At 45.3% G+C, this 22,825-nt stretch overlaps 1 protein-coding gene across 1 annotated transcript in view; it reads left to right on the forward strand.

The window, feature by feature from the left end:
* Positions 1–22,825, forward strand: part of SYP (synaptophysin) — a 60,786-nt gene that overhangs the window by 15,241 nt on the left and 22,720 nt on the right. Inside the window, exons 3-4 of the mRNA XM_068248319.1 lie at positions 17,291–17,415; positions 20,583–20,778. Of these exons, the coding sequence (XP_068104420.1) occupies positions 17,291–17,415; positions 20,583–20,778 (321 nt within the window). The remainder of the gene's footprint in view (positions 1–17,290; positions 17,416–20,582; positions 20,779–22,825) is intronic.

Below are 22,825 nucleotides of genomic sequence, written 5' to 3' on the forward strand. Positions count from 1 at the left end.
TGAGGAGGTAGATGCAGATAATGCTATGGCTGGGAGCCATTTCTTCAGTAATACAATAAGTGCTGGCAGGATTAAGGCTAGTTCATATCTCACCTGCGAGAAGTCTGATTGGAGCCAACGTTCTGCATTTTAATGTAAGGTAATAATAGGAAACCCACACACTGAATAATTCAACAATCGAGCTTTATGGCGGTGGTGAGACCCCATAGCTTATTTTATGACTCCTGCCTCCTGCCTGTCTCCCCACTCTGCTTAGCTGACCACAACTGTGTGGAAGAACCTATGTTGATCAAAATGCGCAGCGCTTTCAAGAGAACATACACAAACATACATTTGTTAGAACCTGAAGTTTAACCAGCATGGAAATTATTTTTCTCCTATTATTTTATTGTATATTTTCTCTTCAGCCTTCATGAAAAATGTTGAAGTGGACCTGAACTCTTGCACAGGACAGAAGGAAAACATACATTTACAAACAACACATTTTACAAATCACAATTTACAGTCACAGTGTCAGAGGTGCAAGAAGGGGATGGGGAACAGTTTGTTAATGATTATTATCATTCATAGCATTTATAGAAGTGATCATTACAAGCACAGGACCAATAAAGAGCTAATACTGTAGTTGAGGGAGGGCCCTACGGGGCCCCTCTGGCCCAAGGGCCCCCGATGCGGTCAAGACCTCTGCAACCCCTTATGCTACGCCATTGTGATGACCTATTTCATACTGTAGTAACAAAGTGCAGAGCTGGGACAAGGTCCTCCAGCACCCAAGGCTGAGACACCAAAGTGCGCCCCTCCATCCCTCCCACCTCAGCCGTCACACACTGATTGCTATTAGACTAAGAGGGCCACAGGGCCCACAACCTCCCCAACACCTTAATCTCTAGTTATCTGGCTTGCAGTCACTGCTATGTATCCCCTTTTCTTATTTCTTTCTGCTTCAAACACAATTAGGAATGACAGCTGAATGAATTGAGCGCCCCCTCCTACACTGCGCCCTGAGGCTGGAGCCTCTCCAGCCTATGCCTCGGCCCGGCCCTGACAAAGTGTACATTGAACATACTGTTTGTCACATTTGCCATTTATTGGCACGTGAGGCAGAACTAGATGTATTCTGCTTCAGTGAAAGTCGCTTGGATCAGTTTATTTTTCAAGTAGCTGTAGAAGGAATAACTAAAGATGCTCATTAAAGAGGCACTGTAGTGATTTACAGTGGTGGGCCGAAATTCGCAATTTCGCATCGTAATCGTAATGCGAAATTTCAGAGAAAAACGTAATTTATTTCGTAAGTAATAGAAGAATTAAAAAATTTTGTTTTGCGTCATTTTCGCGAAATTTCGCATAATTTTGTGCCAAATTTAGAGGTTAATCGCAAACCCCCCATACATGCTATTGCTACCAAAATGCTACCTACATATGTTAAGCAGAATAGTGGGTATAAGTCACAAAAAGAAAAAGGTTTTCAAAAAGACCTTGTAGTTTTTGAGAAACTCGATTTTAAAAATGCAAAGAAAAATGACTTTTAAACTGTCATTTTTTTTCTAAGTTTAAAAACATTTTTTACTTGCATTTTTAAAATCGAATTTCTCGAAATCTATAAGGTCTTTTTGCAAAATTCTTTTTTTTTGACTTGTACGCACCATTCTCCTTAACATATGTAGCAATTTTGGTGTCAATAGCATGTATGGGGGCTGTGCTATTCACTGCTAGAATCGGCAAGAAATGTTTATTTATTTATTTATTTATTGTATTTATAAAGCGCCAACATATTACGCAGCGCTGAACATTAATTTAGGTTACAGACAATATTTAGGGGTGACAAACAGCAATATGACAATACAGGAATACAAGAAAACCAGATCACACAGCACAGTATGAGTGCCAGGTAATGCTTAGTCATTGGATTGAGCATGTAGATTAGGCAAGTTAGGTTCACTCAGATGCATAGCATGGGTTCACAGTAAGCATGGGTTCACAGTAATGGAGGTGCATGATCAGGTAGGACACAAAAGGAGGAGGACCCTGCCCAAAGGCTTACAATCTAGAGGGAGAGGTAAGGACACGAACGGTAGGGGACCAGAGTTCAGCTGTAGTTTTAGAGCACTTGTTAGGGGTAGTAGGCCAGAGTGAAAAGGTGAGTTTTGAGGGCTTTCTTGAAGATGTTGAAGGAGGGGGCTGCCCTAATGGGTGGAGGTAGGGAGTTCCATAGTGTTGGAGCAGCTCTTGAGAAGTCCTGGAGGCGTGCATGGGACTGGGTGATGCGGGGGGCGGTTAGGCGAAGTTCATTGGAAGAGCGGAGTGAGCGGCTAGGTGTGTACCTCTGAGTAAGATCGGAAATGTAGGTTGGACAAGTTTTGTGGACAGATTTTTAGGTCAGACACAGTATCTTGAATTTGATTCTGGACTGGATAGGAAGCCAGTGGAGGGATTCTAGGAGGGGATCTGCCGTGGTGGAGCGATGGGAACAGTGGATAATTCTGGCTGCCGCATTCATGATGGACTGCAGTGGGGCTGTTCGGGTCATAGGGAGACCAGACAGCAGGGCATTGCAGTAGTCAAGGCGGGAAATTATGAGGGCATGGATGAGGAGTTTGGTGGTGGCAGAGGTCAGGAAAGGGCGAATCTTACAGATGTTACGAAGGTGGAAGTTGCAGGACTTTGTGAGGTTTTGGATGTGGGAAGTGAAGGAGAGTGCAGAGTCCAGGGTGACACCCAGACAACGGGCTTGAGAGGTAGGGCGAATGGTAGTGTGGTTAACAGTCTGTGTCAAAAGCTGCTGAAAGGTCAAGGAGGAGGAGAATGGAGTATTTACCTTCAGCTTTAGCTAAGGCAAGGTCATTGACCACTTTGGTGAGAGCAGTTTCGGTTGAGTGGGCAGGCCGAAATCCAGATTGCAGTGGGTCTAGGAGTGAGTTGGCATTGAGGTACTGGGTCAGGCGTTTGTGAACCAGACGCTCCAGGAGTTTTGAGGCAAAGGCGAGGAGGGAGATAGGACGGTAGTTAGAGGGTAGCGAGGGGTCGAGGGAGGGTTTCTTGAGCAGGGGTAGTACAGTGGCCTGCTTGAAGTCTGAGGGGAAGGTGCCTGTGGATAGGGAGAGGTTGAACAGGGTAGTGAGGACTGGGGCCAATTCCGTGAAGTGAGGCTGGAGTAAATCAGAAGGGATGGGGTCAAGGGGCGAAGTAGTGGTATGGGAAGTCTGCAGTAGGTGGCTGACTTCCTCGGTGGTAGTAGGAGTGAAGGATGTGAGGGGAGAATAGGGTGGAGGAGGAGCTGGTTGGGAGGGGGTGGGAGGTGAAGATTGGAGATTGGATATTTCTTTGCGGATGGAAACAATTTTGTTGGTGAAGTGGGTGGCTAAATCACGTTGAAGGAGTTTATGTAAGATTAGTCCTTCAACGTGATTGGTTGTTCTCCCATGGTAGTAGGTATATAAAGAGGATGTTTATGTAAGATTAGTGAGACACTGATAGGAACTTGATAATGGAGGATTGACCTCCGAAACGTCGTTCATTGTGTCATGATGTCTGCACAATAAATTGCTGAGCTATATTTACTGGATGGTGCCGGTCTTCATTCCTTCTCTACAAGTTGGGTCCTGAGTGCTGCGGGACCTTATGACCTGGCACATCGAATTCTGAAAACTGGGGAGTGCTGTCTGCTACAAAGTTAACGGTGGCTAAATCAGTGGCAGAGAGGGAGGAAACGGAGGGTGGGGGGGGGGGTTTAAGCAGGGAGTTGAAAGTGGCAAAAAGACGCCGGGGATTGGAAGCTTGTGCTCCGATAAGCTTGGTAAAGTATTCCTGCTTCACATGAGCAAGGGCAGCGTGGAACTGCAGCAGGTTGGTCTTGTACTGTAGGAAATCCTGGTTAAGTCTAGTTTTTCTCCATTTCCGTTCAGTGGCACGTGTTTTCCTCTGGAGGTTGCGAGTATGGGTAGTGCGCCAGGGCTGGGGGTTAGGGGGTCGGTGGCCGCGAAATATTGGTGGAGCAGCTTTCTCTAGGGCTGATGAGAGAGTTTGGCGATACTGAGCTGCAGCAAGATTAGGACAGGTTAGGGTGGGGAGAGTGGAGGAGAGGGCATGGAGGGGGTCAGCAAGACGCTAGGGTTGAGCTTGCGTAGGTCTCGCTGCCATCGACTAGGTGGGTGGGTGGGTAATTTGGAGGTGCTTTCCGTGAGGAGGTTGAAGTTGAGAAGGTGATGGTCTGAGGGTGGAAAGGGTGCGATGTCAAGGTCTGCAATGGTGATGGATTTAGTGAATATAAGGTCGAGAGTGTGACCTGCAGTGTGAGTGGGGGTGTTGGCGTGTTGTACTAGTCCAAGTGAGTTGGCAATGGTGAGTAGCCGGGTCACAGCGGAGCTCTGGGCTTCATCGATGGGAATATTGAAATCCCCAAGGATGATGGTGGGGAGGTCAGAGGAGAGGATGTGAGGGAGCCAGGAGGCAAGGTCATCGAGAAATTGTGGGGTGGAGCCCGGAGGGCGGTATAAGACCGCAACAATGGCAGGGAGGGGGTGGTAGAGGCGGATGGTGTGGGCCTCAAATGATGTGAATTGTAGAGAGGTAGGTGGGGTGAGGACACGGAAGGTGCAGGATGGTGAGAGGAGCAGACCCACCCCTCCCCCGGTCCTAAATGTTGCGCAATTTTGCAACATTACGAATGACTACACAAAATCAATTGAATTTGCAAATTGTAATTACATGTAAGCGTAATTGCGAAAATGTATGCGAAATTTTGAGAAATCGTAATTTGTTGATTACGATCATCACTAGTGATTTGTAGTAGAATGCAGTTTATTATTCAGTATACCAACTTTTACGGTACATTTTTGGATTCAGCATCAGAAATGTTCTTTATCTATATTTTGCTGTATATTGGTATGTAGCCCGGCCCTCCCAGTGATGCTTAGCCTGGCTGATTAGATATGCAGAATACCCCCCCCCCCCCCCCCTTCCCTTCTGAGAGAAGAGGTATATTTTCTTCTGGCTTTAGAACTGTCAGTAAACAAACATTCTGCAAGTATCACCTGACAGGACTAAAGATGTTGCTACCTGTGATACACTTTCAGAATGTAAATTGAGGTGAGGATAGATTTAACAATGGGCAAACACTGACTAAATCATTTATAAATTAATATTGTAAAAAGATAGGTAATTTTATTAAAGTGGAATATAACCCTGCATTTCAACTTTGCTCTAAAACATTATTTACAGCATATTATATGCAACCAGCATTTTTTTTTACTAGACCAGCATTGGAAGGGTTACACACACAGCTTTAAAGGTCCGTAGAGAGAAATGCAGACGCATCCGAAGTTTAGATAGATGCATTTAAATAAACACAATGTAGCAAGTGTGGAATGTGACACACACTCTAACTGTGCAGGAGCTCCCGGACACAGAGAGAGAGAGAGAGAGAGAGAGAGTCACATTCCTCACTTGTTACATTGTGTTTACTTAAATGTATCTATCTAAACTTCGGCTGTGGCAGCATTTCTCTCTAGGGAACTTTAAAGCTCCAATGCTGGTCTAGTAAAAAAAAAAAAATGCTGGTTGCATATAATATGCTGTAAATAATGTTTTAGAGCAAAGTTGAAATGCAGGGTTATATTCCGCTTTAATTATTTTATTTTCTCTACATTTCCTCTTTAATGTTACAACCTTGATTGTACAATCTTACCATTTATATTTAATATGAAGAACTGCATCAAGTATCCATTTAATGTATAAGGGGGATAATAGGCTCCCAAGATGACTAAAACTTTGCTAAAACCACATCAAATCTGAAAGAGAAGAGGTGGCTTACCTCCAAAGATGACACTGGGTTAATATAAAACATTTATTGAACACTGGCAATACGTTTTGTGGGCTCTTGCCCACTTCCTCAGGTGAATAATCATGCCTATGTAACAACTAGGCTGAGTTTGGAGCTTGGCTTAATTATTACCATGTTTTCATGCATCTCCGCATTTGAGACGGGGTGCGATCGCTAGGCAGCTAAAAAAGCATCATCTCACACCTGCAGCTGCGCTCAGATGTAACTGCCCAGCAGGTGGTGTGTCACTGAGCAGGGGGGCGGCGTTATGCAGATGACCCTTTCAGCGCATTCTGCCTTAGGGCCCGTTCAGACTACAAAATGCGGACCGCAACGCATGCGGACCGCAACGCGTACGAACGCACGCATGTCCGCGTTCGTATGCGTTGCGTGGCTGATCCCATCACTGAAAAGTGAATGGGACAGCCGCGCGTTTTTGTAAAATCTGCGTGCAGCATGCGTTCCCGGACCGCACAGGTCCGGAACGCATGCTGTGTGAACATCAGACATTGCACTCTATGCAATGTCTGATGTCGTGCGTTTTGGCCACCTGCACGCGTTTCCAAAACGCGGCTGGAAACGCGTGCAGTGTGAACGGGCCCTTAGGGTCATATGATTGTGGGTTTTTTGCGTTTAGTTGGGATTTAGCAGGAGCATGGCATTGCACCGCAACCGCAAAAATGTAGCGTAAAACCAGACTTACTGTGAACATTGTGCTGTGTGAGAAAGGTGAGGTTTCTCTTATTCAGGATGCTGGTGAACAGTTTTCCTAGTGTGCTGCTCACACAGATTCCTCTGTAGTTGGCTGGCTCATAGCGATCTCCACTCTTGTAAATGGAAGTTATTAGTTCTTCATTCCAGACTTCAGGAAAGTGACCAGCATACAGGGCCAGAGTAATTAGTTTCCATATTGCAGCATGCATTGACACTAGTAATCTGAGGCTGCTGGATTTCTAGCCACACCCCTGGCAGTAGGTTATTTTCCTTTTTTTTACTTTATGAAAACTGAAACTTTATTTAAAAATCCTTTTTCCTGTTCATAAGTAATTTAACATAAAGTATTTTTAAGTGTCCATTAACTATGTATGAAATGGAGATTTCAGCATTAGTATATATAATTTAAATAAATGAGAGGCAACCTTAGCCTCTGCAACCGCTGTATGTTGTGTGTCTCTGTTGCTTGGCTGAATTCAGCTGAGTTCTCCTCATTGTTTTCTCTCAGCGTTGTGACTTGTGTATTGTCACACCCCAGGTTACACTGTAATCCTCTTTACTGCTCGCCATGGCCGATGCTCTAAAAATACTCGTCATTCTCTGCAGAGATGCGGGAGGTCACAATCCTCCCCAGGATTACCACCAGGATAAATCCAGCCAGTCTGCCCGCCATGAGCTCACACACAGAGCGCCCAGGCACAGCATGCCGCCCACGTGCCCTCTGCTCGCCTGCAATTTGCCTGCAGGGGGGCCCAACTGACATGTTCCACTGTGTAAATGCTACCCTTAAAGAGGACCTTTAAAGGGAACCTGAAATGGAGGATTAGTAAAAATGTATACATACCTGGGGTTTCCTTCAGACCCCTTTAGCCTGATCGCTCTCACGCTGTCCTCTTCTGCCTCTCCATTCACCCGCAATTGGCCCCAGGAAGTCCTCCGGTGCGGGGCCAACTGCACATTCGCGGCCCGGCTGCGCTTGCTCCTACCGTGTTCACGTTACTGGCAGGCACAGAACGCTCCCGGTGACGGGAAAGAGACAGGGGAGCACCTCTGGCTGGACTGAGCATGCACCGTTGTCTCTAAACCTCATTGCGTAACGTCTGTTTCCAAATGCCAGGCATGCAATATCTCTTTTTGTGCATAGAACTCTCTGTAAACGAACATTCCATACAGATCACCTGGCAGGCCTAAAGATGTCACCACCAGTGATGCATTTCAGAATGTAAATCGGGGAGAGGAAAGATTTCACAATGGGCAAATACTGACTAAAAAATCTAAAAAAATAAGCAATTTTATTAATTATATTATATTAACTAAAGTTCCTCTTCAAAGCACACCTGAGGTAATAGTGATATGGATGCTGACATTTATTTCCTTTTAGGCCCCTTTTACATTAGTAGGTTAAACCTGTGTTGCAATACCCTATTTTGCCACAAGGGGCCGCAAAATCAATGAAAGTCATATGGAGACTTTCACACTTACTGCAGTGTGCCAGAGGTATCTGATCTGATGCAAGGGCAACACTGTGTTACTGCAAGCACTGCGCTTAAAGCACGGTGCTTGGGGTGATGTAAGTCTATGGGCGACACACGTAGTGCAAATGAAGTGCGTGGACCACCAGGAATCCCATTTATGTACTTCCTGCCCAGCAGGGAGTACGTCGCTAAGCAAGGGGTGGCGCTATGCTTATGACCCTGTTGGCGCACTCTGCTACAGGGTCATATGTTTGTCATTTTTTGCGTTGCGTTGGGATGCGGCACGAGCATGGCATCCACACCGCAACACACAAAAAATAGATGTAAAACTGGCCTTAAACAATGCACATTGCCTGGCTGTCCAGCTGCTCCTCTGCCTCTAATACGTTCAGCTACAGACCCTGAACAAGCATGCAGACCAAATGTTTCTGTCTGAAGGCTGACTGAATTAGCTGCTTGCTGGTTTCTGGTGTGATTCCAACTGGTATTGTTTAAAAGGAAATAATGATGGCGGCCTTCATTTCCTTCTCACTTCAGGTGTACGTTTAACGGGACTGCAGCAGACAAGTGCTGCACAGAGAGCTGTGTGTAATGTGTAGTATGCCATAGTAGCCCATAGCAACCATTTATGTTTCACTGTCCTTCCATTTAGATATGGCTGAGAAATATATTCGTTAAATCCTTTGCTATTTGCCCTTGTTAAGGCACACTTTTTACACACACTTCAGGAAAGTGCAATCAATTATTCCTGAACAAAAGACACATCTAGGTTTAGAGGACAAAAACCAGGGCAAAAAATAAATAAATACTAAACCTGGTGCATCCATGGTGAAGGGGCATCTTGTGGATTATGCCCCCTTTGTACCTCATGCCCCCTTGTACCTCTTGTGTCTCCCTGTGTCCTCCATTGTCCCTCTTGTCCTCCTGTGTCCACCATGTGTCTGCCTTTGTCCTCCTTGTGTCCTACTCTATGCCCCTTTGTGTGCCCCTTGTGTCCTACTCTATGCCCCTTTGTGTCCCCCTTGTGTCCTCCTCTATGCCCCTTTGTGTCCCCCTTGTTTCCTCCTCTATGCCCCTTTGTGTCCCCCTTGTTTCCTCTTCTATGCCCCTTTGTGTCCCCATGTGTCCTCCTCTATGCCCCTTTGTGTCCCCCTCGTGTCCTCCTCTATACCCTTTTGTGTCCCCCTTGTGTCCTCCTCTATACCCCTTTGTGTCCCCCTTGTTTCCTCCTCTATGTCCCTTTGTGCCCCCATGTGTCCTCCTCTACGTCCCTTTGTGTCCCCCTTGTGTCCTCCTCTATGCCCCTTTGTGTCCCCGTGTCGTCCATTTGTTCACCTATGTCCTCCTCTGCATGGGCACAGTACAGAGAGCCCCCAACATTGTGGCTGGTTGGAGGTTCGTATTGGCAGGCATTCACAAGTCAGGAACTCCCTGCATTTCGACTATAAGACGCAGTGACTTTTTTCCCACTTTTGGGTGAGAAAAAGTGAGTCTTACAGTCCAAACAATACAGTATTTTAATAGCACTGACATCTTCTGCTGAGCTTTACAGAGTGCTTAGTTAAGTCACCGAATGTCCTTATAGCAGTTCACAATTTAATCCCTGTCATAGAAAAAGCAAACCTTTGAGAAGAAACACATTTTCATTTAGATACTTACCTAAGTAGTGCTAACAAGGGCATAACTCCAAGAGAGCAGCTCCAGCAACTGCAGGGGGGTCCAGAGCTGTAAGGGAACCCCAACTACTACTTCACTCCCTCAGATCAGGTGTTTTTAAGGCTACACTTGTTATGGGTGTGAAGATTACGATGTCCACACTTGTTCTATGACCTTTGCAAAATGGGCCCCCAGGCTGCGAGGGTAACCAGGGGTTGGCATGTAACGGGGTGTGAACATTGAGGTGGGCTCCATCCAACATCTGCTGGGGGGCTCCATGATTTGTTGTTACGCCATTGAGTGGTAAGCCTTTCTCCTCAAAAAGAAAAATAGAGCATAGGTTGGTGCCCCACTGTACCACGGTTAGAGAGGTATGCCTATGAATGCTCCAGAGGCTTCTCACATCCTGCGCGAGCCCACCACTACTGTTCAAGACCATGATCAACTCCGTGGCCACGCTCCCAAATTGTGTATCAGCGCAACTGTACTGCGCACTTGCACAGCACAGGCTCTCTTGTACATGAACAGGAGTGTGGCCACAAAAGCATATTCGACACGCCCTATACAGAGGCCTCCCTCTACTGAGGTAAGTACTGTATATCATTTTTATTTACATTTCCTGCCTCAGGTACACTTTCAGATAACTTTTGGAGGGAAACAAGTAACTTGTCACTATGTTGTTGGAACCTGTGAGGAAACTAGGGTGCCCGGAGGAATAAAGCAAGGCAGTAAATACAAAACTCAATGCAGATATAAGGTCATGGCCAATATTTTAACATTTGGACTTGAGTACTGTAGGGCAAGAGAAAAATCCACCATGCCATCCACATTTCAAATTATATTGCAGACTTGGCATGAGTGTACAGAGACCATGAGTGGTTAGCGGCCTTAGCAGCCAGTCCCGCCACTTAAAACACCACAGATATAAGAGGGAATTGTTGTTTGAATCAAAAACACAAAAATTAAGAATCTATAAAATTATGTTGCAAAAACACTTCAACAGCCACCCCTACCTACATAACAACACCGCTGAGGGAGGGACTACACTTATCTCTGTGGGAACTGCAGATGATTCCTCACAAGCGGTTTTCTGCATGATGTGTGTGTTTGTTTATTTCAGTAGCCAGTGAATTTCAAGGAGGAATCGCATGTGTTATGTGGAAAAGTAGTGCAGGTTGTATCTTGTTTTAATGCTATAGCGAATCACAGATGGTTCCTGAAAACGCAGCGGCCTGCAATTTCACCAGGTGTAACCCCTGCCTCAGTGAACGCAGGCAGGGGACCTCTGAGGACTTTTTGGGGAGCACAGGTGTCTAACTCAAGGCCTGCAGGCCGAATGTGCCCCTCCTTGCCATTTTATGTGGCCCTCAAGAGTAAAATAAGCAGAGTAAAAGAACAACATTACACTGCCTTGCCATCCATAGGAGCACACCAGAGGGAGTTTTTCTGGTTGAAATATTGTCAGTTTGAGCCGAGGTACAGCAATAACCTATGGAAACACCAGCACCATTATCATGGGGCCCTTTCCTTGGATCTAAACACCTGCAGCCTGATTCACAAAGCGGTGATAACTCAGTTATCACGCCTAAAAGACTTTAGGCATGATAACCTTTGCACCGCTGAGTTAGCACTACTTTGTGCTGATTATCGCGCGCAAAGTCCCGCGCACAAAGTCCCATAGGGCTTAATGGGCACTGCACGCGAAGTGCGGTGCGTTGCGCGCGGAAAATTCACGCGAGTTTCTTCTTATCATGCCTAAACTGAGTTTAGGCGTGATAAAGGGCTTTTCACTGGCGTGCTAACTGTTAGCACCGCTTTGTGAATCAGGCCCCTTGTGTGGCTGGTAAACCCCCCCCCCCAACACCCTCCTACCACACTGCAGTGTAGTATGGTGGTGCAGTGTAATATTTACCTGCTGTAGCGATGCATCAGGCTTCTGTTGGTCAGCAATGGCTCTCTGCTTCTATACCCCCAGCTTCCGATCATATGACATGCTTCGGGAGCTAAATATTAAACTGCTCAACTGCACTACTCTGCAGAAGGGGGAGGAACAGGCCTTTTACAGTCGCTATAGTTACACCACTTTGTGTTCAGTAAATATTACATCTTTTTTTTTTTTAATTCTTTATGTTTGGCTATATGTGCCAAATCGTCCATACGTCGTATAAGATCAATTTCATTTACTAGCTCCCTAGAAGTTGTGGGTTATTCCATTTACGTACCAGGACGCATTTGGCAGCATTTAGTAAGTGACATACAACAGATTTGTTTATATGCCTTAGTGGACCAGTTATTATGATGTAATAAATAGAATTCTGGAGAGAATGGTGTCTTTCTATTGGAAACATGTTTTATGAGTCTTTCCACCATCTCCTGGAATTCCTTCACCAATGGGCATGACCATAATAGATGTATTAGGGAGCCTGTGGCAACTTTACACCTTCAGCATCTCTCATCTACATTAGGAAAGATATTGTGCAGTCTCTAAGGGGTGTAGTACCACCATGAGAGTTAATATTAAATCTTAATAAACAATTTAGCCCATGACGTAGACTTTTTTTTTTAAGATTTTGCAAGGATTTGAATGTCAATAAGACAATCTTAAATAGAACTCTTCATTTTATGGGTAGCCAGTGGAGTGAGCGAAGGTTGTAGTGAGGTTTTCTGAGAGGTCAGTAAATGACCAGACATGAGGTCACCATTTTCATAAATCCCTGTTGTCCTGAGTTTAATAAAGATATGTTCTTGCTGTGAGTGTGCATGTGACAGCAATACCACAAACTTGAATTCACTATATCTTTTAGCAACCCCACGATGTTCTGTTGTGCTCCAGGGAGGTTACCAAACTTCTGCCACATAACAGCAGACAGTTTTTACAAATGCGTTTCCAGTTTGTTGGATGACTTCTGTTCTCCAGCCTCAGATCCTGATTTTCTTCGTGCAGTGATCACATGACTCCTCTGCAGAGCAGAGCTCCTAACTGTCCCTTTTTTCAAAGGGACAGTCCTTTGGGATCTAATCCCTCTGTCTTCCTTTCTTCCTCATTTGTCCCTTTTTCAAGACTCATATACAGATCTATGCAAATATATGTATTTTTACACTGGAAAATATGTCATAGGGCTGGGACCTACTACAAAGCACAAATCGTTAGGGCAACCGCTAGTGATTTTGGTAGCAGTTTTCCTGCTCCTATACATTAGAATGGAAACGATCCCAGAATGCTGCATGTCCTGCGTTTGCGATATCCCTAATTGCAATCGCTGCAGTGGGATCTGCTCCATCCACTTACATTGGCAAAGCGTTTGGTAAAACGCTAGTGATTAAAAGGGATCACAACATGCTGCCAAAAACGCTCTAGTAGGTCCCAGCCCTCAATGTTAAATTGCTATTATTTAGATTGATCTATTTCTTATTTTTAAATGTTAAAATGAAGGAGAACTAATAATGATAGAAGAGACCAGCGAGGTTTGAATTTTAAAACTTCGTCTTTTTCTTCTGAATTCTTTCTGATATCATTGATCATGGGTGTGATAAGGGGTGTGATAAGGGGTGTATCTTAAAGTGTCCCACTTTCTTGTCTCAAAAAGTTGTGAGGTATGTGTAGAGTGGAATGCTAGACTCCTCCCTGCACTTAAAGGTGCATGCCACACCCACCTCCTGCAGGACTTTGCTCTGTGGTAAGTTGGGTGGCAGTCTGGGCCTCCCCAGCCCATACTACAGTGGAGGGCCCATTGCTTCGCCTCCAGATGGGAGAGGAACAAGAAAGAAGAACCTCAAAACTTCTGCATAAGTGCTAAGGAGAAGAGGAGGAATTACATATTTAATGAGACTCTGGACCTTATTACTGCTATGATGATGGGTGGAGAGGAAGTATAACTGGGGGGATTAAAGCTCTTCTTCATGGCCATAAGCCAACTGGCCATTACTATGGTTGGCTTAAAGTGGATCTAAACTCTTGCACAGGGCAGAAGGAAGAGAGAGAGAAATGCACCCTGTGTATATTTAGAGAGTTTAGCCTGTCTAATCCCCCTCATTTGTGACTAATCACAGTGCAATTTGATCTGTCAGCTGTGTCAGCTGGCTGCCTCAGCAGAGCAGCTAATTCGTAAACACAGGATGTTAACCCTATGTCTGCTTTTATGAAAGCAGCAAGTAGACATACTGCACATTTACTGCAGGATTTGTATCAGCTGTAACAAAGAATTTTTTTTCTTTAAAGGTTATTATACTGTTGCTTATCTTTTAAAGCAGAGAGGAAGTTCTGAGTTCAGGTCCACTTTAAAGTGAACCTGTGCCTGAACCCTATGAAGTGAAGCACACTTGTGAAAACATTATGCTACACATGGCCATATGATTATAAATGTCATCAATGTAGGCTTCCTGTATTCTTTTATTGCCTTTTATACTTGTGTGTATGGGGTGAAACTCAGGCCTAAAGGTCCGTACACACATTAGACTAAACTCAGCTGGGGCGGCCGCTAAAGATCAACTCTTCCAACAAGCTGACACATCATTGCATTCCAGCGGTTCTGGAGGTGTGTTTAGCTTCTATAGGTACAATGGTTAATTTGCATATATTCAGCAGTGTTGCTCTGGGAGACATCTTAAGCTCACTCCAACCTGAATTATCGCAAATTTTTTGTTTTAAGAAAGCAAACTTTTGTTTTCCTTAGTATTTTAGTAAGGGGGCTTTTAGGACCATTGTAGCCCCTCACACACTCCAATTAGTTCTGGTTCACCATGAGCTTGCTGGTTAGTCTGTACCTCTTCCAAAAAAAACCTGTGTGTATAGCGGCCGCGATATGATGGTGAGAGATCCGGCCTGCCCATAGAATTGCTTTCTATCGCACTCTCCCCCCTCCATTATGTACCTCACATCGACCGTCCACCTGCCCTTCATAGTGACAGAATTCATTGCTAACCTGCTAACAAAGCCTATGTACAACCTCATCCTCAAAAGGTCACCCAAGGGATAGATTAAGGGAAAACAAGGCCCTAGGCAAGGTAGTAGTTTTGGCTCCACCTTCAACTTACCACTTGGCTTTTTGATGGGGCAAGGTGGGGAATAGTGTTAAAGAAGATATCAGCTATGCCCCTGGATACCCACCAGTGGTGTAACTGCCCGAACAAGTGACAGGGTCAAAAGTAGTTCACTGCCTTACGTGTCACATTGCATTTCAGGTTACTCCGATACTTCCTCTTTCCAGGTTTGAAACACAACGTGACTTGCAAGGCAGTGAACTCCTACTCCACCTGTCCGCTTGTTTGGTGCTGAACAGTGGCAGTTGGGAGTATACGAATAGGCTATGCCCGCCTGGGGTTCCTTGTGAGTGATATGCTCCCGATCTCACTAGTGCTTTGCATGCTGTATATCGCTTGATGCTGTACAAAGATGCACAGCCACTGATTGACTTCTCTCCAGCTGACAAAAATTTACCAGGCTGGGGATCGTGACCAGCCTGAATGCCTAAATATGTACTGAACGATGGAAGGTCTCACATTTATATTCATGCATGTCCTCTTGAAACAAGCCTTTGTGTCGCAGATCACGTTCCAGTTTATCAGTTTATGGAGTTAAGTACCACTGCTTGATGTAATCTTAAAGAATTATTGGATAATGCAGGAGGATGCCAGCCCTGGAATGCGCCCAGCACTTCAGAGAATGCCTCCCACTTCCTAGCTACCTAACATTTGCCAGCGGAAGACTGTGACAGGTTTTATCTCCAGTTCATTTACATATGAATTTTATAGTTAGCTTTATCCATATTGTAGATCGGGGAGAACAAGTTAATATAACATTCAGTTCAGTACTGAGAGCCAGCACACATTATCATGATGAACGAACAGCAAAGAAAGCTTAAAGGGAACCTAAACTGAGAAGGATATGGATTTTTCCTTTTAAAATAATACTAGTTGCCTGACTCTCCTGCTGATCCTGTGTCTCTAATACTTTTTAGCCACAGCCCCTAAACAAGCATGGAGACCAGGTGCTCTGACTGAAGTCAGACTGGATTAGCTGCATGCTTGTTTCAGGTCTGTGATTCATCCACTACTGCAGCCCGGCCAGGCAACTGGTATTGTTTAAAAGGAAACATCCATATCCCTCTCAGTTTAGGTTCCCTTTAAAGGAGACCTGAACTCAGAACTTCCTTACTGCTCTAAAAGATAAGCAACAACATAATAGCCTTTAAAGAAAAACAATTATTTGTTACAGCTGATACACATCCTGCAATAAATCTGCATTGTGTCCACTTCCTGCATTTATGGAAGCAGACATAGGGTTAGCATCCTGTGTTTACAAATGAGCTGCTCTGCTGAGGCAGCAAGCTGACACAGCTGACAGATCAAATTGCACTGTGACTAGTCACAATGAGTGGGAATTAGACAGGCTAAACTCTCTAAAGACATACAGGGTGCATTTCTCTCTGTTTTACTTCTGTCCTGGGCAAGAGTTCAGGTCCACTTTAAAAGTGACTTGAAGTGAGTGGAACATGCAAGGTGCCATTGCTGGCTTCCTTATAGAAAACAATGCTACTTGATTACCTATTGTTCTGATCTTCTGCTTCTACCGGTTCATACCCATGGCAAGATCTCAACTGTCAAAATGACAGATAAACGATCGTTCCAACTGACATTGTGTAACTATCTTTTAAAGAAAAAGCAGTAAAGAATGGTTACGGCCGGCTGATGAACGGCGATGCTCATACATTTTTAAAGGCCATTGTGATGGATCAATTCGATCATTGTCCACCGTGTGTACAGATCTTTAAACAATCTTTTCACCAAAGTCTATGGAACCTCCCCCTGCATCCTTCTTTGTTTAACAATCCTATCATTCGCAATCTACTTGAGGTCTTTCGCTGTTGTCCACATCCCATTGCTAAACATATTTGGCTGAAAGATTGTGGAGACTTTGTTCATCCACATTTTCCAGTGATTCAGTCTTCACATGGGTACTTAGCTTAAATAGGAACTTCAGCCTAAACAAACATACTGTCATTAAGTTAAATTAGCTATGTTAATTAAAATAGATAGGTAATATAATCTCTTACCCACCCTATTTTAAAAGAACAGGCAAATGTTTGTAATTTCATGGGGGCGGCCATCTTTTTGATTGAAAAGAGATGACAGGGAGCATGAGACACAGTTCCAGCTGTCCTGTGTCCTGATCACCCCCTCCCAGTTGCTAAGCAACAAGAACAACAACATCAGAAATCCCATCATGCTTTGCACAGCATCAGGGGAAAATGCCCAGGCAGTTTTCTTTGATGGGGCAGAGCTTAGCTTCTGTGCAGCCAAAAATGAGGCTTTGGTAAGAAAAACAAAGTTCTGATGCTGTGAAACTGTTAAAGAAACACCAAGCCTTTTCAGTGCTGCTGAGTAGATTTTTAGTCTGGAGGTTCACTTGAAAGTGGTATGAAACTCAGCATTTCCTCTTTCTTAAAACATCCACTTACATAATGACTTATATGCCAGTTATATACATGTTATCACATTATAAATAAGATTTACAGTCTTACAGTAGTTAGCGCCCTGTCTGCATGCAGCATTCTTGACGTTATGGTTCTCTTATTTCACAATGACTCATCTTGTCTTATTTCTTCACCCTTCTGTCTCTCTGTTACAGCTATTCTCTATCTTTGCCTTCGCAACATGTGGAAGTTACTCCGGACAGTTCTCGCTCAGCATTGACTGTGCCAACAAAACCGAGAGCAAGAGGAACATTAAAGTGGACTTTGAATACCCTTTTAAGTGAGTTTGTAGCCTGGATGGCCGGATATCCTGATATCTGATATGTGGTTTCACATACTATTTCCGGCTTTGTCCACATTGTGAAGGATAAAAAAGAAAATGAAAACTATCTTTCTAAGGATGTCCAAGTTTTCTTTTTCCTCTGTCCGCCCCCCCCCCCCACACCACACACACCACACACACCACACACACACACACACACACACACACACACACACACACACACACACACACACACCACACACACCACACACACCACACACCACACACACACACACACACACACACACACACACACACACACACACACACACCACACACACACCACACACACACACACCACACACACACCACACACACACACACACACACACACACACACACACACCTCCTGCAATGCATCCCTTCTCTAAAGTGCAAACCATTTCATGTGCCTTCCCCTTTAATCTGATGACCATTACATGTGCCCCCCATTAAATTTGAAGATGTTTGTAAATCTCGCCTGCCCTCCTTTGTGGTTCTTCCTATGCCTCCTGAAAACATGTCTAACAGCCATTCGCTGCATCCTCTATAACCCCCTCCCCATCCTTCTTGCACCCATGCAGATCATGCTTGCTTTGGTTTGTGCCTTCTCCTCAGTGGTGTGGCATGTAGCAGTGGCTTAGCAATATGGCTTGCAGAGGTATTCTAAATAGCAGGGAATGTGTGCTTCATGGGGGGACTCAGCAGAGCAGATAATGTGTGCTCCATGAGGCACTCTGCAGAGCAGGGAATGTGTGCTCCATGGGGGATTCAACAGAGCAGGGAATGTGTGCTCCATGGGGGATTCAGCAGAGCAGAGAATGTGTGCTCCATGAGGCACTCTGCAGAGTGGGGAATGTGTGCTCTATGAGGTACTCTGCAGAGTGGGGATTGTGTGCTTCATGGGGGACTCTGCAGAGCAGGGAATGTGTGCTTCATGAGGCACTCTGCAGAGTGGGAAATGTGTGCTCTATGAGGCACTCTGCAGAGTGGGGAATTTGTGCTCCATGAGGCACTCTGCAGAGTGGGGAATGTGTGCTCCATGAGGTACTCTGCAGAGTGGGGATTGTGTGCTCCATGGGGGACTCTGCAGAGCAGGGAATGTGTGCTCCAAGAGGCACTGCAGAGCAGAGAATGTGTACTCCATAAGGCACTCTGCAGAGTGGGGAATGTGTGCTCCATGGGGGACTCTGCAGAGTGGGGAATGTGTGCTCCATGGGGGACTCTGCAGAGTGGGGAGTGTGTGCTCCATGGGGGACTCTGCAGAGCGAGGCCTGTGTGCTCCATGAGGTACTTTGCAGAGCAGGGAATGTGTGCTCCATGGGGACTCTGCAGAGCGAGGAATGTGTGCTCCATGAGGCACTCTGCAGAGTGGGGAATGTGTGCTCCATGAGGTACTCTGCAGAGTGGGGATTGTGTGCTCCATGGGGGACTCTGCAGAGCAGGGAATGTGTGCTCCAAGAGGCACTCTGCAGAGCAGAGAATGTGTACTCCATAAGGCACTCTGCAGAGTGGGGAACGTGTGATCCATGGGGGACTCTGTAGAGCCGGTAATGTGTGCTCCATGGGGGACTCTGCAGAGCGGGAAATGTGTGCTCCATGGGGGACTCTACAGAGCAGGGAATGTTTTCTCTATGGGCAACTCTGCAGAGTAGGAAATGTGTGCTCCATGGGGGACTCTGCAGAGTGAGGAAAGTGTACTCCATGGGGGACTCAGCAGAGTAGGGAATGTGTACTCCATGGGGGACTCTGCAGAGTGGGAAATGTGTGCTCCATGGGGGACTCAGCAGAGCAGGGAATGGGTGCTCAATGAGGCACACTGCAGAGTGGAGAATGTGTGCTCCATGAGGCACTCTGCAGAGTGGAGAATGTGTGCTCCATGAGGCACTCTGCAGAGTGGAGAATGTGTGCTCCATGAGGCACTCTGCAGAGTGGGGAATGTGTGCTCCATGAGGCAATCTGCAGTGTGGGGTATGTGTGCTCCAGGGAAAGTAGAAAAAGTTTTGATCCTTGATGGTTACCCGTAACCTCCAAGTCTCTGTGAATGAGAGAGACCAGGAGCCCAATGGCTCAGTGCAGACAAAGGGATGTTAGCTCACATGTATAAGTATTATACTCACATAGGTGGGTTTATTTTCAGGCGCTCACATTCGTGACCAAAAGTTCTACAGGCACTTGTATTGACCTGAGGAAGCGGGTCTAGACCCATGAAACGCATTGTCTACCGTGCATGAATAAACATTACTTTTTCCTTTAACCTTTTGAGGACCGCAGTGTTAAACCCCCCCCCTAAAGACCAGGCAATTTTTCATTAAATTGGCCACTGCAGCTTTAAGGCCAAGCTGCAGGGTGGCACAACACAGCACACAAGTGATTCTTCCCCCTCTTTTCTCCCTACCAACAGAGCTCTCTGGTGGTGGGGTCTGATCGCGCTCCCCCCCCCCCCCCCCCTCCCATGTTTGTTTGTTTACTTGTGTTTTTTTATGTCAAAAAATTCGTGTTTTTTTTTATCAATTGTAAACCCCCCTCCCTCTCTCCCCCTGCTAGCCAGTCCCCGTGATCAGCTGTCATAGGCTTCAGCCTATGACAGCAGATCACCTCTGTTGCTCAGGAGGGGACAGCCGTGTCACAGGGCTGTCCGCAGTACAGCGCTGTTGCTGATTGCAGCGCTGTACATGTAAATAGATGGCGATTACGCCATCTAACAGTCTCATTTAAGGCAAATGCCGCTCGATCGCACCCTGCGCGCGATCTCTTGCAAAACACAGTCCCAGGACTTTACGCCAATTGGCGTTAGGCGGCAGCAGGTTTAATAATGGTTTGTCCTTCTGAGAAGGTAAGAAATTACGCTTCTCATAAATACATCTAGTAGTATCATATCATCAAGGGCGCCTCCACCAATGTTTTTTATTTTGCTCCATGGGGGACTCTGCAGAGTGGGGAATGTGTGCTTCATGGGGCACTCTGCAGAGTGGGAAATGTGTGCTTCATGGGGCACTCTGCAGAGTGGGGAATGTGTGCTTCATGGGGCACTCTGCAGAGTGGAGAATGTGCGCTTCATGGCCCTTGAAATAGCAACCCTTATTGTGAGAGGGTGACAGGTACTCTTTAACATTTAATGATTAGATTTCTCTCTTCTCCCACAGACTGCATCAGGAATACTTTGATGCTCCAACATGCCGAGGTGGTTCAAACAAGATCTTCTTAGTTGGGGATTATTCATCTTCTGCAGAATTCTTTGTCACGGTGGCCGTATTCGCTTTCCTTTACTCACTGGGGGCCCTCCTTACCTACATATTCCTACAGAACAAGTATCGTGAGAACAACAAAGGCCCAATGATTGTAAGCCAATCTTTGTATTTGATTACTGCTGCTGTTTGTATTAATAAAAATAGGAACGTTTCTGCATTTTATCCTCCCCCCCCCCCTTCTAAATTGGCCCTACACTACACTATACAAATATAGGCATATGCCTATGTGAGCCCCTCCAAGGGATAGTTAAAGCGGACCCAAACCAAACATTTTTTTAATTCAAAATATTTAGTTGCACCACTCTGACATACAAAGATAAATAAACACTCCTTCAAGCCTATGAGCATTTCAGTGCATGCTTTTCACCCTTCTCTTTTCATAACTAGGGTTATACAGGTGGCAGCCATTACTTTTGAGCTTAGTAGGAGGTTTTAGATCATGGGTGTTTTTGTCATCAGCTACCCTCCCTCACAGGGGCGTTGTCTATGTGAAATCTCACACAGCTGAGATCACCTCCCCTGTGACATCATCAGTAGCAGCCTGTGTTTTTTTTTTATCTCCTCCACCAGTCTGCCAGATTCTGTCCCGGCAATATGAAAGGAAGGGAGGGGTTCCTCCAATAAATGTAAAATATTTTATATTTGTTATCATGCAGCTGAAAAAAGGCTCTATTTATTATTATAAGTTAGAAAGTAGATTTTATTTCTGAAATCTTGTTTTTTTAATTTGGGTCCACTTTTAGTGAAAAGGCAGTACTCTGTGCAGCACTGCGTTAGATGATTTTTACCAATAAATAAACAACACAGCCTTCCAGCGCTGATCAGCCGCTGGTAGGCTGATCACTGCGGCCGTCTGTTTACAGTGACGGGAGCTTGCGCTTGTGCAAGCTCCCGTCTAATTTCGCTCCCCGTGAGATGACGCCATATGGCGTCCTGAACAACGGAGCCACTTTGCTGCTGCCAATTGGCATTAGGCGGTCGCAGAGAGGTTAAAGTTGACCTATCATACAGTCTTTAAACATCACTGTTAAGGCCCAATAATAGGAAGCACAACTCTTCATAAAATAGCCCCTTATATGGCCTGCAGATACAAAAATATACAGTTTATTTTTGTAGTTGCTGGATAATGGAGGCAACCATATTGTTTTTTTTCTCCTGAGGCCTCGGTTGGCATCATGCTTTTGGTGATGTCACACTTGTATGTCTCACCCACCAGCAATGCTCCTGATAGGCAGGCGGTGAATTATTTTCCTATGCAGAGTTGCCTGATGGAAGGGTTTAGCCAATTAATCTTACTGCTTTTGGCAGAAGCATGTTGCTAGCATAATATATACTTTGATATGTTTATATAGTAATATCAAAACAATGTGTATACAAGTAGTCCCTAGTTAACAAATGAAGTAGGGACTGTAGGTTCGCTCTTAGCATGAATCTGTCACTAACTTGAAACACTACCATTCCTGTCCCCTGTACCTCCCTTGTGCCTCCCTCTTTGTCACCTCTGTTCTTGTGTCCTCCTGTGCCTTTCTCTGTGCCACCTCTACCCCCTTGTGCCTCAGTTGTGTCCATCTGTAACCCTGTGACTCCTTCTGTCCCCATTTGTGCCTACTTCTGTCCCTTTGTGCTAGTTTCTGTCTCACTTTGTGCCCTCTTCCATCCCCTTTTGCCATCTTCCATCACTGCTTCTCTCCTGCTCTCCCCCTGCTCAGTGTGTAATGCAGAGACTAGCGCAACAGAAATTATGCTTCTCTAATTCCCTGCCGCAGTCCAGCGATCTCTCCCTCTGAGTCCCACTAGGGTCAGTATTCGGTCCAATCCTTTTTAATTTACTTATTAATAACTTAATGCAGGGGTATCATACTTAATCATACAAGGAGCTAAAATCTAAAACATAGTCTGAGTTAATTATTAACATTTATTGAACAGTCTCAAATAAAGGGTTGCAAATATAGCAAAACTCTCAAGGGCCACATAAAATTGCAAGGAGGGCTACATTCGGCCGGCGGGCCTTGAGTTTGACACCTGTGACTTTGTGGATGGAATACAGAGTAATGTTGCTATCTTTCCACTTGACACAAAATTATGCGGAATTATCAACACTAAGCAGGACAGTGTTCTGTCACATCTGGATCTTGACA

Source organism: Hyperolius riggenbachi, chromosome 8 (genome assembly GCF_040937935.1).
Source record: "Hyperolius riggenbachi isolate aHypRig1 chromosome 8, aHypRig1.pri, whole genome shotgun sequence".
Taxonomy (NCBI): domain Eukaryota; kingdom Metazoa; phylum Chordata; class Amphibia; order Anura; family Hyperoliidae; genus Hyperolius; species Hyperolius riggenbachi.